Source organism: Hyla sarda, chromosome 12, assembly GCF_029499605.1.
Source record: "Hyla sarda isolate aHylSar1 chromosome 12, aHylSar1.hap1, whole genome shotgun sequence".
Taxonomy (NCBI): Eukaryota; Metazoa; Chordata; class Amphibia; order Anura; family Hylidae; genus Hyla; species Hyla sarda.
This window is the reverse complement of record NC_079200.1, coordinates 51,661,946-51,674,359: the sequence shown is the minus strand read 5'-3', so window position 1 is coordinate 51,674,359 and position 12,414 is coordinate 51,661,946. Positions and strand designations below refer to the sequence as shown.

Below are 12,414 nucleotides of genomic sequence, written 5' to 3'. Positions count from 1 at the left end.
TTATGGAACTCTGAAGTACAGAATACTACACTTTGGAGTCCTGCCAAATGAATATATAGGTGAGGAAACAGGATCGAATTCAGCTCATCAAACTCTGTGGGCAGACTGCCAGTCCACTGCGGTATACATTGGCATACCTTTTTGACAGTTTTCTGAAGTATACCAGCAATGTACTGTAAATGTATGAAATGTTAATCCAGCATAACATTCTTTCGAGCAGGAATACCCCTTTAAAGGGATATTCCCAGCTCAAGAAGTTATACCTTATAAATAAAACAGAGGATAAGCAGGGAAAAAATTGTCCCCAGAATTGATGGAATGCACCATGCTCAGCAACGCTTGCGCGGTGCACTCCATTCATTCTGGGGACAGCCATATACTTTCCTGTGCTCCTTTGCTCATCCGGTCCAGGAACTCCTTCTATGGGCCATAGCTGTAAGCAGTAAGTCCCCCGACTGGAGGAGCAGTGGAGCACAGAAGCTGCAATACTTGCGGCGGATGCAGTGGCTAGGCTGGTCAGACTTCTCCTCATGGTCCTGTCCTCCAGGTGTTTCACTGCTGCCTCTTCTGATGCCTGGGTAGGATGGTGATGTAGCACCGGACATACCTTGATGCACGTCCTGCTACACTACCTCCGGACAGCCACTGCTCTCTTAAAGTGGCAGTGGCTGCTGGCCTCAGCAGACCCCGTCAGTTGGCCCCAATGTGAGCAAATAAGAAAACAGGACATGACCCCCCAAAAAATTATATGGGATAGTTGGGACCTATGGGTGTGTGAATCACTTGAGAAAGAGATGGCACCAGGATGCATTATGGGAAGAAGACAAGCATGATGAGCAATGTTCTGCTGGAAAACTTTGTGTCCTGGCATCATGTGGATACTACTGTGACAAATACCACCTACTTTAACATTTTACAGAAGAAGTCCTCTCCCTTCATAGCAGTAGAATCTCCTACTGGAAATGAATTCTTTGAGCAGGAAAGATTATGCCCCAGCCACACTGCAAATACTGGGGAACATATTCTAAGGCTAATGTTTTTAGTAGCTTTATTAGCGCTACAAATAGTGCTATTTGCGCCAGATTTTCTAAAGTAGTTTGACTAGTTTATCTCCAATCACAGCTGGGATGTGAAAGAAGATGGCGGGATCAACACAAAGCACCCAGGTTCATATTTAGGTGCCCTCACATATGAAAGGGATCTTTCAAACTTAGTAAACGCTTTGCCAGCAACAGCCAAAACTTACAGGGAGACATGCCTCTTAATAATGCTATTTTTTAATAACTTTATCACAGTTTTTTAGTGTTTGGGAACTACTATAAACCTTTCAATTACAAACAGTTTCATTGCTTTGCCAGAGCATAACACTATTTATAGATGTTATTGGCTTACATAGCCTGCCAAGGAAGCCTGTATAGTCAGAGCACTAACCTAATGCCAGGGAGGAAAGCCAACTCCTGGACAGTCATGGCGTTGGTGGATGGAACGAGACATGATGTCCCAGATGTGCTCAATCGGATTCAGGTCTGGGGAACGGGTGGGCCAGTCCATAGCATCAATGCCTTCCTCTTGCAAGAACTGCTGACACACTTCAGCCACATGAGGTATAGCATTGTCTTGCGCATTGAGGGCTGTGGGGCCCCCCAAAGAAATGCCACTTCACACTATTACTGACCCACCGCCAAACCAGTCATGCTGAAGGATGTTGCAGGTAGCAGAACATTCTCTATGGCGTCTCCAGACTCTGTCACGTCATTCACATGTGCTCAGTGTGAACCTGCTTTAATCTGTGAAGAGCACAGGGCGCCAGTGGCGAATTTGCCTATCTTGGTGTTCTCTGGCAAATGCCAAACGTCTTGCACGATGTTGGGTTGTAAGCACAACCCTCACCTGTGGATGTTGTGCCCTCATACCACCCTCATGGAGTCTGTTTCTGACTGTTTGAGTGGACACATGTACATTTGTGGCCTGCTGGAGGTCATTTTGCAGGGCTCTGGCAGTGCTTCTCCTGCTTCTCCTTGCACAAAGGCAGAGGAGCAGTCCTGTTGCTGGGTTGTTGCCCTCCTATGGCCGCCTCCACGTCTCCTGATGTACTGGCCTGTCTCCTGGTAGCGCCTCCATGCTCTGGACACTATGCTGACAGACACAGCAAACCTTCTTGCCACAGCTAGCATTGATGTGCCATCCTGGATGAGCTGCACTACCTGGGCCACTTGTGTGGGTTGTAGACTCCTAACAATACCAAACCTCAATCACCCAAAGGTGATGGGGAAAAAACCCCTATAACAAAAATTTCCCCTCTTATTAAATTCCTATTGTGTATTAAAACGTCACTTTTATTTTTACTGTATACAATATCCTTATAATTTTTTAATTCAATTTTTTAGATAGACAAACCTATAATACTACTGAGTGTTTGTTCGATTCAAATTCTATACGAATATGATACATTGTTTTGTAATGTTCTTTTGGCCGTGTTTTGTTTTCTTTGGCCAACATTTCTTGTTCTAAAAATTTTCTCAAAAAACAATAAAAATCATTTAAACCAAAGTAAAGTGCTATAAAAACACCAGCACAGTCCCTATAAAAGCAAGTGTAATTCCTTTATGAAATACTTATGTCTCGACATCTGCAGCACGTCTAATTGGGGACTGATAGCTGTTATTAAAATCACAAATACTATGTCTCCCCTACATGTTTCGTGGTACCAACCACGTCTTCAGGGGCTCTGAGACATACTAACACGTGCGGGAGGGGGAGGCCCCTTTTATAACGTTTTGGAGGTCCTCCCCTTCATGATTTACCAGTCCTGTGCTGTTTAACAAAGAAGTGGATAATACTGTGCAATGAGGACTCACCTTGTACAGGGGTCACTGTGTCATGTTATTTGTTCCGGCACCAGTGTATAACATAGCTCCGGCGGTTTGTTATGATCTGCTTCCTGTTATTGTCATGTGATTATCATGTCAGCTTTCCCCCGATCCCGCGCGTGCGCGCGTACTTAGAAGTTGTTTACAGTCTCCTAAGCGCAAGCCGCAAGAGGTACCATACCTCCCGCGCATGCGTGTCAACTTTAGAAATATGCGGGAGAGGTCTTTACAGTGCGCATGTCAGGGCATTTAGAAGAATTTTATAGAAATGTTCTCAGTTACTGAATCTGAATGTTTCACCCTGACCTCTGGATCAGGATGCCATTAATAAAGATATTGACTGTTTGTGAGTTGTCTTTTGATTATGTTTCAAGATTTTCATCCAGAGGTAAATATTTTTTATTTTAATATTAGACCTGACAAATCAGTCCCATTAAATGTATTGGGACTAATTATGCCTGTAATAACAGGCAACCTCAAGAATTAAAAAAGGAGGAGGGGGAAGAGAAGAGAAAGGGGGGTGGAAAAAGAAAAATGGGGAAGGGGCGTGGGAGGGAACGGGAAAGAGGGGGAAGAAGGAAAAAAGAGGAAGGGGATTGGGAAAAGGGGTACCCCACATTTACACACAAATGGACTGTTCATACAATTTATACAATCATATGTAGGAAGCAATATAAATAACTGACCATCATGTTGCTCCCGTATTATTGTTGTATGTCAGCTAGGACAACACGTGCAAAACATGAACCTCTGTCTGAATTAATTGATGATCAAAACATTTTTGGGATTTATAGAAAAATGTTGTTGGATCAAGACATTAACGAAAGGATCAAGATTATATATAAAATAAAGAGAAACGTATATCAAATAAATGCTCCAAACGGAAAAACCTTTGTTTAGGCCATAGGGACTTCTAGTGCATAATCTGTATATCCATCTGGACTCCTCTTGTAATAAAAGTTTGTCCAGGTTACCTTTGCGTTGGGCCAGATTTTTTTGACATAAACCCCAGAATTGGATGTCATATATGTTGGCACTGTGTACTGTCCTCATATGTCTTGCAAGAGGTGTATCAGTATTGGTTCGAATAGTACTCAGATGTTTTAAAATTCTCCATTTGAAGTCTTGTGTTGTTTTGCCAACATATAGCTTATCACAACCACATTTCATGATGTAAATGATATTCTTAGTAGAGCAGTTTATGAATTGCCAAATTTGGTAGCTTCGTCCATCTAATGGGTTTGTAAATGTCTGTTCTCTGGGTAGATATTTGCTAAATTGGCAATGGCCACATGGATATGAGCCAACTACTCTGGTTGTCAATCTGGCCTGTGTGTCTCTTGATGAAGAAACATGACTTCGGACTAAAATGTCCTTCAAGTTCGGTCCCCTCCTAAATGTCACCTGAAGTCTGTCCCCGACTGCCAATCTAAGATCCGGATCCGAATATAAAATAGGCCAGAATCTACGTAGGATGTTGTATACCTTGGTGCTGTACCCATCATATGTACCAATACATCTAATAAGAGAAGAAGATTTCACCTCTCTTGTAGAAGTTAGCAAGGTCCTGTCACTCCTCTGTGCCCTATACTGGGCCTTCCTCACATGAGCCAAGGGGTAACCCCTATCTGTAAATTTCTTATTAAGTTCATCAACCTCTTCCTGAAATGCATTAGGAGTTCAACAATTGCGCTGGGCCCTTAAAAATTGGCCAATGGGAATGCTCTTCCTCAAGGTCACAGGGTGCCAGCTTTGCCAATGTAGTAGGCTGTTTGTGGAAGTGGGTTTTCGGAATACTTTAGTTTGAATTTTATTTTCGTAGTCCTAAAGTGAATGCTCCGACTGTTTAAGAATTCTTAAACACTCGGAGCATTCACTTTAGGGCACACACTGAGTTTGTAATTGATTTACTCACTTTCGTGTTAACTCATAACTACTTTCTTTTCAATTACACTTTTTTTTTTCAGACACAAGGCACCGCAATGGGGTCCACTTGTGCACCAAATTATGCTAATCTTTTTCTTGAGTGGTGGAAGAGTGAATATGTTTTTTCTGACACATTTAAGATATACACTAAACACATTATTTATGGGGTAGGTTTATTGATGACATTTTGATTTTGTGGGATGGGGATAGCACTTTATTCACTTCCTTCATTGAAGCACTTAATCACAACACAATAGGGATGCACTTTACTTTTGAGTCTGGAGGGAGGGAAATCAATTTTCTGGATTTGACCATATCCATTGACTATGAAAATAAAATTCTAACTAAAAGTATTCCGAAAACCCTCTTCCACAAACAGCCTACTACATTGGCAAAGCTGGCACCCTGTGATCTTCAGGAAGAGCATTCCCGTTGGCCAATTTTTAAGGGCCAAGCGCAATTGTTCAACTCCTAATGCATTTCAGGAAGGGGTTGAGGAACTTCATAAGAGATTTACAGATAGAGGTTACCCCTTGGCTCATGTGAGGAAGGCCCAGTATAGGGCACATAGGAGTGACAGAAGGACCTTGCTAACTTCTACAAGAGAGGTGAAATCTTCTTCTCTTATTAGATGTATTGGTACATATGATGGGTACAGCACCAAGGTATACAACATCCTACGTAGATTCTGGACTATTTTTTATTCAGATCTGGATCTTAGATTGGCAGTCGGGGACAGACCTCAGGTGACATTTTGGAGGGGACCGAACTTGAAGGACATTTTAGTCCGAAGTCATTTTTCTTCATCAAGAAACACGCAGAACAGATTGACAACTATCGATAATATCCATGTGGCAATTGCCAATTTAGCAAATATCTACCCAGAGCACAGACATTTACAAACCCATTAGATGGACGAAGCTACCAAATTCGGCAATTCATAAACTGCTCTACTAAGAATATCATTTACATCGCGAAATGTGGCTGCGATAAGCTATATGTTGGCAAAACAACACAAGACTTCAAAAGGAGAATTTCTAAACGTATGAGTACTATTCGAACCAATACTGATACACCTGTTGCAAGACATATGAGGACAGTACACAGTGCCAACATATATGACATCCAATTCTGGGGAGTATGTCAAAAAAATCTGGCTCAATGCAAAGGTAACCTGGACAAACTTTTATTACAAGAGGAGTCCAGATGGATATACAGATTATGCACTAGAAGTCCCTATGGCCTAAACGAAGGTTTTTCGTTTGGAGCATTTATTTGATATACGTTTCTCTTTATTTTATATATAATCTTGATCCTTTCGTTAATGTCTTGATCCAATAAAATTCTTCTATAAATCCCCAAAAATTTTTTGATCATCAATTAATTCAGACAGAGGTTCATGTTTTGCACGTGTTGTCCTACTTGACATACAGCAATAATACAGGAGCAACATGGTGGTCAGTTATTTATATTGCTTCCTACATATGATTGTATGAATAGTCCATTTGTGTGTAAATGTGGGGTACCCCTTTTCCCTTCCCCTTTTTTCCTTCTTCCCCCTCTTTCCCATTCCCTCCCACGCCCTTTCCCCACTTGTCTTTTTCCACCCCCTTTCTCTTCTCTTCCCCCTCCCCCTTTTTTAATTCTTGAGGTTGCCTGTTATTACAGGCATAATTAATCCCAATACATTTAATGGGACTGATTTGTCAGGTCTAATATTAAAATAAAAAATACTTACCTCTGGATGAAAATCTTGAAACATAATCAAAATCTAAAGACAACTCACAAACAGTCAATATCTTTATTAATGGCATCCTGATCCAGAGGTCAGGGTGTGACATTCCGATTCAGTAACTGAGAACATTTCTATAAAATTCTTCTAAGTGCCCTGACATGCGCACTGTAAAGACCTCTCCGGCATATTTCTAAAGTTGACACGCATGCGCGGGAGGTATGGTACCTCTCGCGGCTTGAGCTTAGGAGACTGTAAACAACTTCTAAGTACGCACGCACACGCGGGATCGGGGGAAAGCTTACATGATCAACACATGACAATAACAGGAAGCAGATCATAACAAACCGCCGGAGCTATGTTATACACTGGTGCCGGAACAAATAACATGACACAGTGACCCCTGTACAAGGCGAGTCCTCATTGGACAGTATTATCCATTTCTTTGTTAAACAGCACAGGACTGGTAAATCATAAAGGGGAGGATCTCCAGAACATTATAAAAGGGGCCTCCCCCTCCCACACGTGTTAGTATGTCTCAGAGCCCTTGAACACGTGGTGGCTACCACGAAACATATAGGGGAGACATAGTATTTGTTATTTTAATAACAGCTATCCATCCCCAATTAGACGTGCTGCAGACGTCGCAACATAAATAATATTTCATAAAGGAACTGCACTTGCTGATATAGGGACTGTGCTGGTGTTTTTAAAGCTCTTTACTTTGGAACCTTTAAACAGTAAAAATAAAAGGGACGTTTCAATACACTATAGGAATTTAATAAGAGGGGGAATTTTTGTTATATGGGTTTTATTCCCCATCACCTTTGGGTGATTGGGGTTTGGTGTTGTTAAGTGTTATTACCCCTTCCCCATTCTGGGCTTTTGTGTTTAGTTAGGTTGTAGACTCTGTCTCATGCTACCACTACAGTGAAAGCACCGCCAGCTTTAAAAAGTGACCAAAACATTAGCCAGGAAGCATAGGAACTGAGAAGTGGTCTGTGGTCACCACCTGCAGAACCACTCCTTTATTGAGGGTGTCTTGCTAATTACCTATAATTTTCACCTGTTGTCTGTTCCATTTGCACAACAGCATGTGAAATTGATTGTCAATCAGTGTTGCTTCCTGAGTGGACAGTGTGATTTCACAGAAGTGTGATTGACTTGGAGTTACATTGTGTTGTTTAAGTGTTCCCTTTATTTTTTTGAGCAGTGTACAATAATACACAGGTATTATAAAAGTATGCAGATTTACTGGTTATCAGGTTATAAACATAAGTGAGTAACAAACACAATGATATATGCAAATTAATATCAATTAGATAATTTAGTAAGCATTACAAGTTTGTTAATTGACTACATAGCTACTAGGTTAGGATATCATATAAGAAAAAGATTACATATCACTCTGTCTTGAGGAAACCTCATGATATCAAGATTGGCAATATCTAATCCTAGACATATTAAAATGGAATGCTAAATACACTCCGCCTCTTCTAGCCAACTACACATCACATGACTCCAAGAATGGGCAAAAAAATCTGGTTCAACGCAAAGGTAACCTGGACAAACTTTTATTACAAGAGGAGTCCAGATGGATATACAGATTATCCAATTAATTTATTCGTCAATCTAAATCGTATAATTCCATCCACATTATCCAAATTAGTCTTAATTAAATGGAGTACCATTTTTGTGTCTCTTATCAAGTTTGTGTAAGAATCTCACTTCTGCTCCTAGGAAAGCTGGATGGTCTATCATCGCATCATCATGGGCAGCCATTGGTCTATACTGTGTGATCAGTCTGGCTTGCTGGGATCTACACGGCTTTTATGGCTCTCATGGCTTCGATCTTGTTGGACCTCTTTGGGCAGGACTTCTTTGTCTGTCTAAGTCTTTTTTTTTTAGATTTCTGTGTCTCTTTAACATGAGGTTTATTACCATGTTCTAATCAGTTAGACACACACCCTCCTAAATTGGAATTAACCAATGAATATAGGCTGGGCGTGTACATATGGCATTGACTAAATGATGTCATGTCACCCACGGTGCATTTGGGCACATCACGCATAATGCCTTTCCTGTTTGTGTAATGACAACTACCTATACGCTAGAGCAGGCATAGTCAACCTTTGGCGCAGATGTTTTGGACTACATCTCCCATGATGCTCTTAGCAGCATGGGAGATGTAGTCCAAAACATCTTCAGTGCCGAAAGTTGCCTATACCTGCGCTAGAGGGTGCTATTGTATAGGCAATTAGCATCATTACCAGTAAGGGTTAACTGTCCAAAGCTGGTTTCAAACCCACATTTCACACAAAACGTATGGCCCCTAAATTAGAAGCACAGGGATTAACGCTGACACTTCAGTAATCAACCATGGTGGACCCTCAGACATCTTGGGGCCTAGTTGAACATATTCCCAACTATTGGTAAGATAAGAATACAATGGAGGCTCCTTCAACACAGATGTGTGAAAGTTTCTCTGTTCAGTCAAATGGGTAATTAATTGTATATATGACAACATCATATGTCCTACTGATTAACTTATATATCAGGAACTAAGATTCATTTGGATAAGACATAATTATAAGTTTCTACATGTCAACCCCCCTTCACTTGGGAAAATTGTACCAGTTTCTCTAGAGACTATGGCTAACTAGCCTTCTCATGTCCTTATCTCAACAGTCATAAATATCTAAAGGAACTTTTCTTCTCAGACTGGCACATTTGTAGAGAAGAAACTTTAGAATAAACTTTGGCCTTCCCATGAACTCACGGGCCTCCTTAGAACATATACAAAATGGCGGACACATACAAGATGTCTGATGTCAACATAGTGATCCATTTTTGGGGCGTACAATAAGCACAACAGACTAATTGGAGACATTATGTCGTCTTCTTTGTTGAATTTTTCTTTAGGAATTGTAGTATATAGTGTTTGGCTTATATTATTTTTTCTTCCTTCTTTAGGTTGAGCTTCACGTTCATCTCGATGGAAGCTTCAAACCAGAGACAATCATCCATTTTGCCAAGTAATTCTCTGACAATTCTTTGTATTGTAAATGATTTTCTATAACGCTCTCATGGCATGTCTATCATAGTAAATAATGTGTATGAGTCAGTTTGTCGGGCACTGCATAAATTGAGCCTGGCTTGGCCTGTTAGATACAGCTAATAATGAAGGCTGGGAGACATGAGAGACAGGTGGTGCTCACTCCTCTAAAGCAAAAAACGCTTCCAAACAATGGATCATAGAAAGAAATGTTAGGAAAGCACTCACCACTCTTCTGGTAGGATTTTGCTCTTTTATTCAAATGAAAAGGCACATACAAAGTGCACGATTTGAATGAACTAGCAGTGGGCGGCTGCATCAGGGAGACTCCTGGGAACCGGTGTGACAGCTGTTTCGTAGTGCAAGACTACTTCATCAGACCACCAAATGCTTTCCTAACATTTCTTTCTATGATCTATCATAGTAAATACTCACATTCCTCTTAAATGAACACTTCCAAAGCACATTTTCTCAGAAAACACCATTCTGTTATTCCTCTTGGAAATCTATGAAGAGCTGGGTGTTACCATTCCCTTTGTCATTGGGGTTGACCCCACACTCTCCGTTTATTATTTTCTTTTTATATGTAAAGCTTAGTTTTTTCTATAAAACAGCCATTTCTTTGTAACAGGTGTAATTGTATTAAACCACAGTGGACCTCCTATGTCAAACTCAAAGAGCAAGCAGTGCTAAGAGCAGCTTTTGAACCATGGATTATAAGATTGATATTGGGCCCTGGAAGAGAGCCACCCAGTTCTGTTATTTCCATCCTATTTTGTATAGAGAACCTGTGCAAAACTGTCCATAGGGACTCCATTGTTGGCTTAAGAGTGTAGGGTACTGACCCAAGAGAAATGGTAGACACAGATGGAGTCTAACTTATGGATTCTTGGAAACTTCCACAGCCACAATTTGTCGCCCAATTGAAGTGCTGTGGCAGAGGCTTGACGATTATAGTCCTGTCATTGTCTTTGCTAAGCCTTGTCCATCTTCTTGCTGACAATTTCTTTGGCTTCTTTGACTCTTCTCTGGTGGTCAGAGACCCACTCCAGGGAGGCTTGTGGAGAGTGGTTGAATGGGGTTTGGAGCCCAAATGTTCGGTCTTTAGGCAGCTGTCCATGTCGCCCCATCATCAAGTATAAAGGGGCGTACCCCGTAGAACAGTGGACTGTGTTATTATAGATCTCCAATAGTTCGGGCAGCAGTCGGGGCCACTCTTCTTGTCTTGACACGGGGGCTGCTCACAAGATGTGGATAAGGACTTGATTGAAGCGCTCCCAGAGCCCGTTCCCCTGGGGGGGGGGGGGGTGATAAGCAGTAGTCCTGAGTTTCTGCAGGCATGGAATTGACACAGCTCTTGGAAGAGTTGGGCCTCGAAGGCCGTTCCACGGTCCGTTAGGACAGACTCCGGACACCCAAGGGTTTGCAGCCAATCGGAGTAGAACATCTGGGCCATTGTCTTGGCTGTGAGATCTTTGACGGGGACAACGACAACCCATTTATAGTAGTGAACCACCATGGTGAGAGCATAGGTGTACCCGGACCGGGTAAGAGACAACTTGACATGGTCTAGCACGACCAACTGGTTAGGCCTTTCACTCTGGATGGAATGGAGGTGCTCTTGCGTCCTTGCGCACGTTCTTGGTGACGTTACAGACAGCACATTCACTGCACCATTTACCAATGTTTCTCAGCATTCCGATCCAATAGAATCTTCGCCCGACAGTAGCTTCGGTCTTGTGGACTCCAAAGTGTCCCGAATGATCATGGTATGTGTTGAGGACCATCGCCACATCTCTTCGGGGAACCAGAATCTAATGAAGTCGATCACCAGAGACTGAATCCGAAGAATTTCAATACAACAGCCCTTTGTGCACAAACAGTCGCTTCCTCTGTCGCCACAGACGTTTCAGCTCGTAGTCACACTGGGCCCTGCGTAGTCTGGTTGGACTACCTTCTGGCGGAAAAGGTAACAACAGATCCCCCATGACTCGACTTTCATCTTGAAGAGTCTTCCAGGTGTATAGGTCTTCTTTAACCTTTTTCGACCTGGGTTCACCATCCATGAGGGCAGTTACAACATTCTGGTTCACGAACCATTGGTAGAATGCGGGTATCTCCACGCCTTTCCATGTCATCCTAGACAACGCTACTCAATGGCACCAAACTCGGCAATGTTCAGGTGGGCCAACTGGTTATTATCCGTGTAGACAGTAAATGGCGTGGCAGCCAAATAGTTTTTGAACTTTTTCGATCATGGCCCGCACCAGGGCGAGAAGTTCCAATTTGAATGAGCTGTAATTCGCATCGTTCTTCTCTGCTCCTCGCAGTTTACGACTGGCATAGGCAATTACTTGCTCTTGCCCTTCCTGGACTTGGGACAAGACAGCTCCCAGACCTTCAAAACTGGCATCAGTATACAGCCGGAATATCCGACTGTAGTCTGGATACACCTAGGTGGGTGGTTCTGTCAGCAGACTTTTGAGAGCTCGAAACCCCGTCTCTTGCTCTTTGGCCCATTCAACAGGTAGTCTTCCATTGTAGTTCTCCTTAGCCATACCCCGTAAGAGAGCTGTGAGGGGTTCTGCAATCTGGGCGAAGTGGGGAATGAAATGGCGGTAGTAGCTGGCAAGCCCCGGGAAGCTCCTGACATCTTTCATTGTGCACAGGGTCGGCCAGTTCATGACAACTTCCACCTTGTCAGGATTAGGCTGGACTCCCTCTGCGCTGACAACATGACCCAGGTAGTGGACCTGAGGTTTAATGGTTTGATCTTCAGCCCATGCTTGATCAGGACTTGAAAGATGTCTGACTGGTGGCTAAGGTGTTCC

The 12,414-nt window shown here is 42.4% G+C and overlaps 1 protein-coding gene across 1 annotated transcript in view; it reads left to right on the top strand.

Moving 5' to 3' along the window:
• The window catches only part of LOC130296479 (adenosine deaminase-like), a 42,403-nt gene that overhangs the window by 5,440 nt on the left and 24,549 nt on the right, over window positions 1-12,414 (top strand). Inside the window, exon 2 of the mRNA XM_056548043.1 lies at window positions 9,502-9,563. Within this exon, the coding sequence (XP_056404018.1) occupies window positions 9,502-9,563 (62 nt within the window). The remainder of the gene's footprint in view (window positions 1-9,501; window positions 9,564-12,414) is intronic.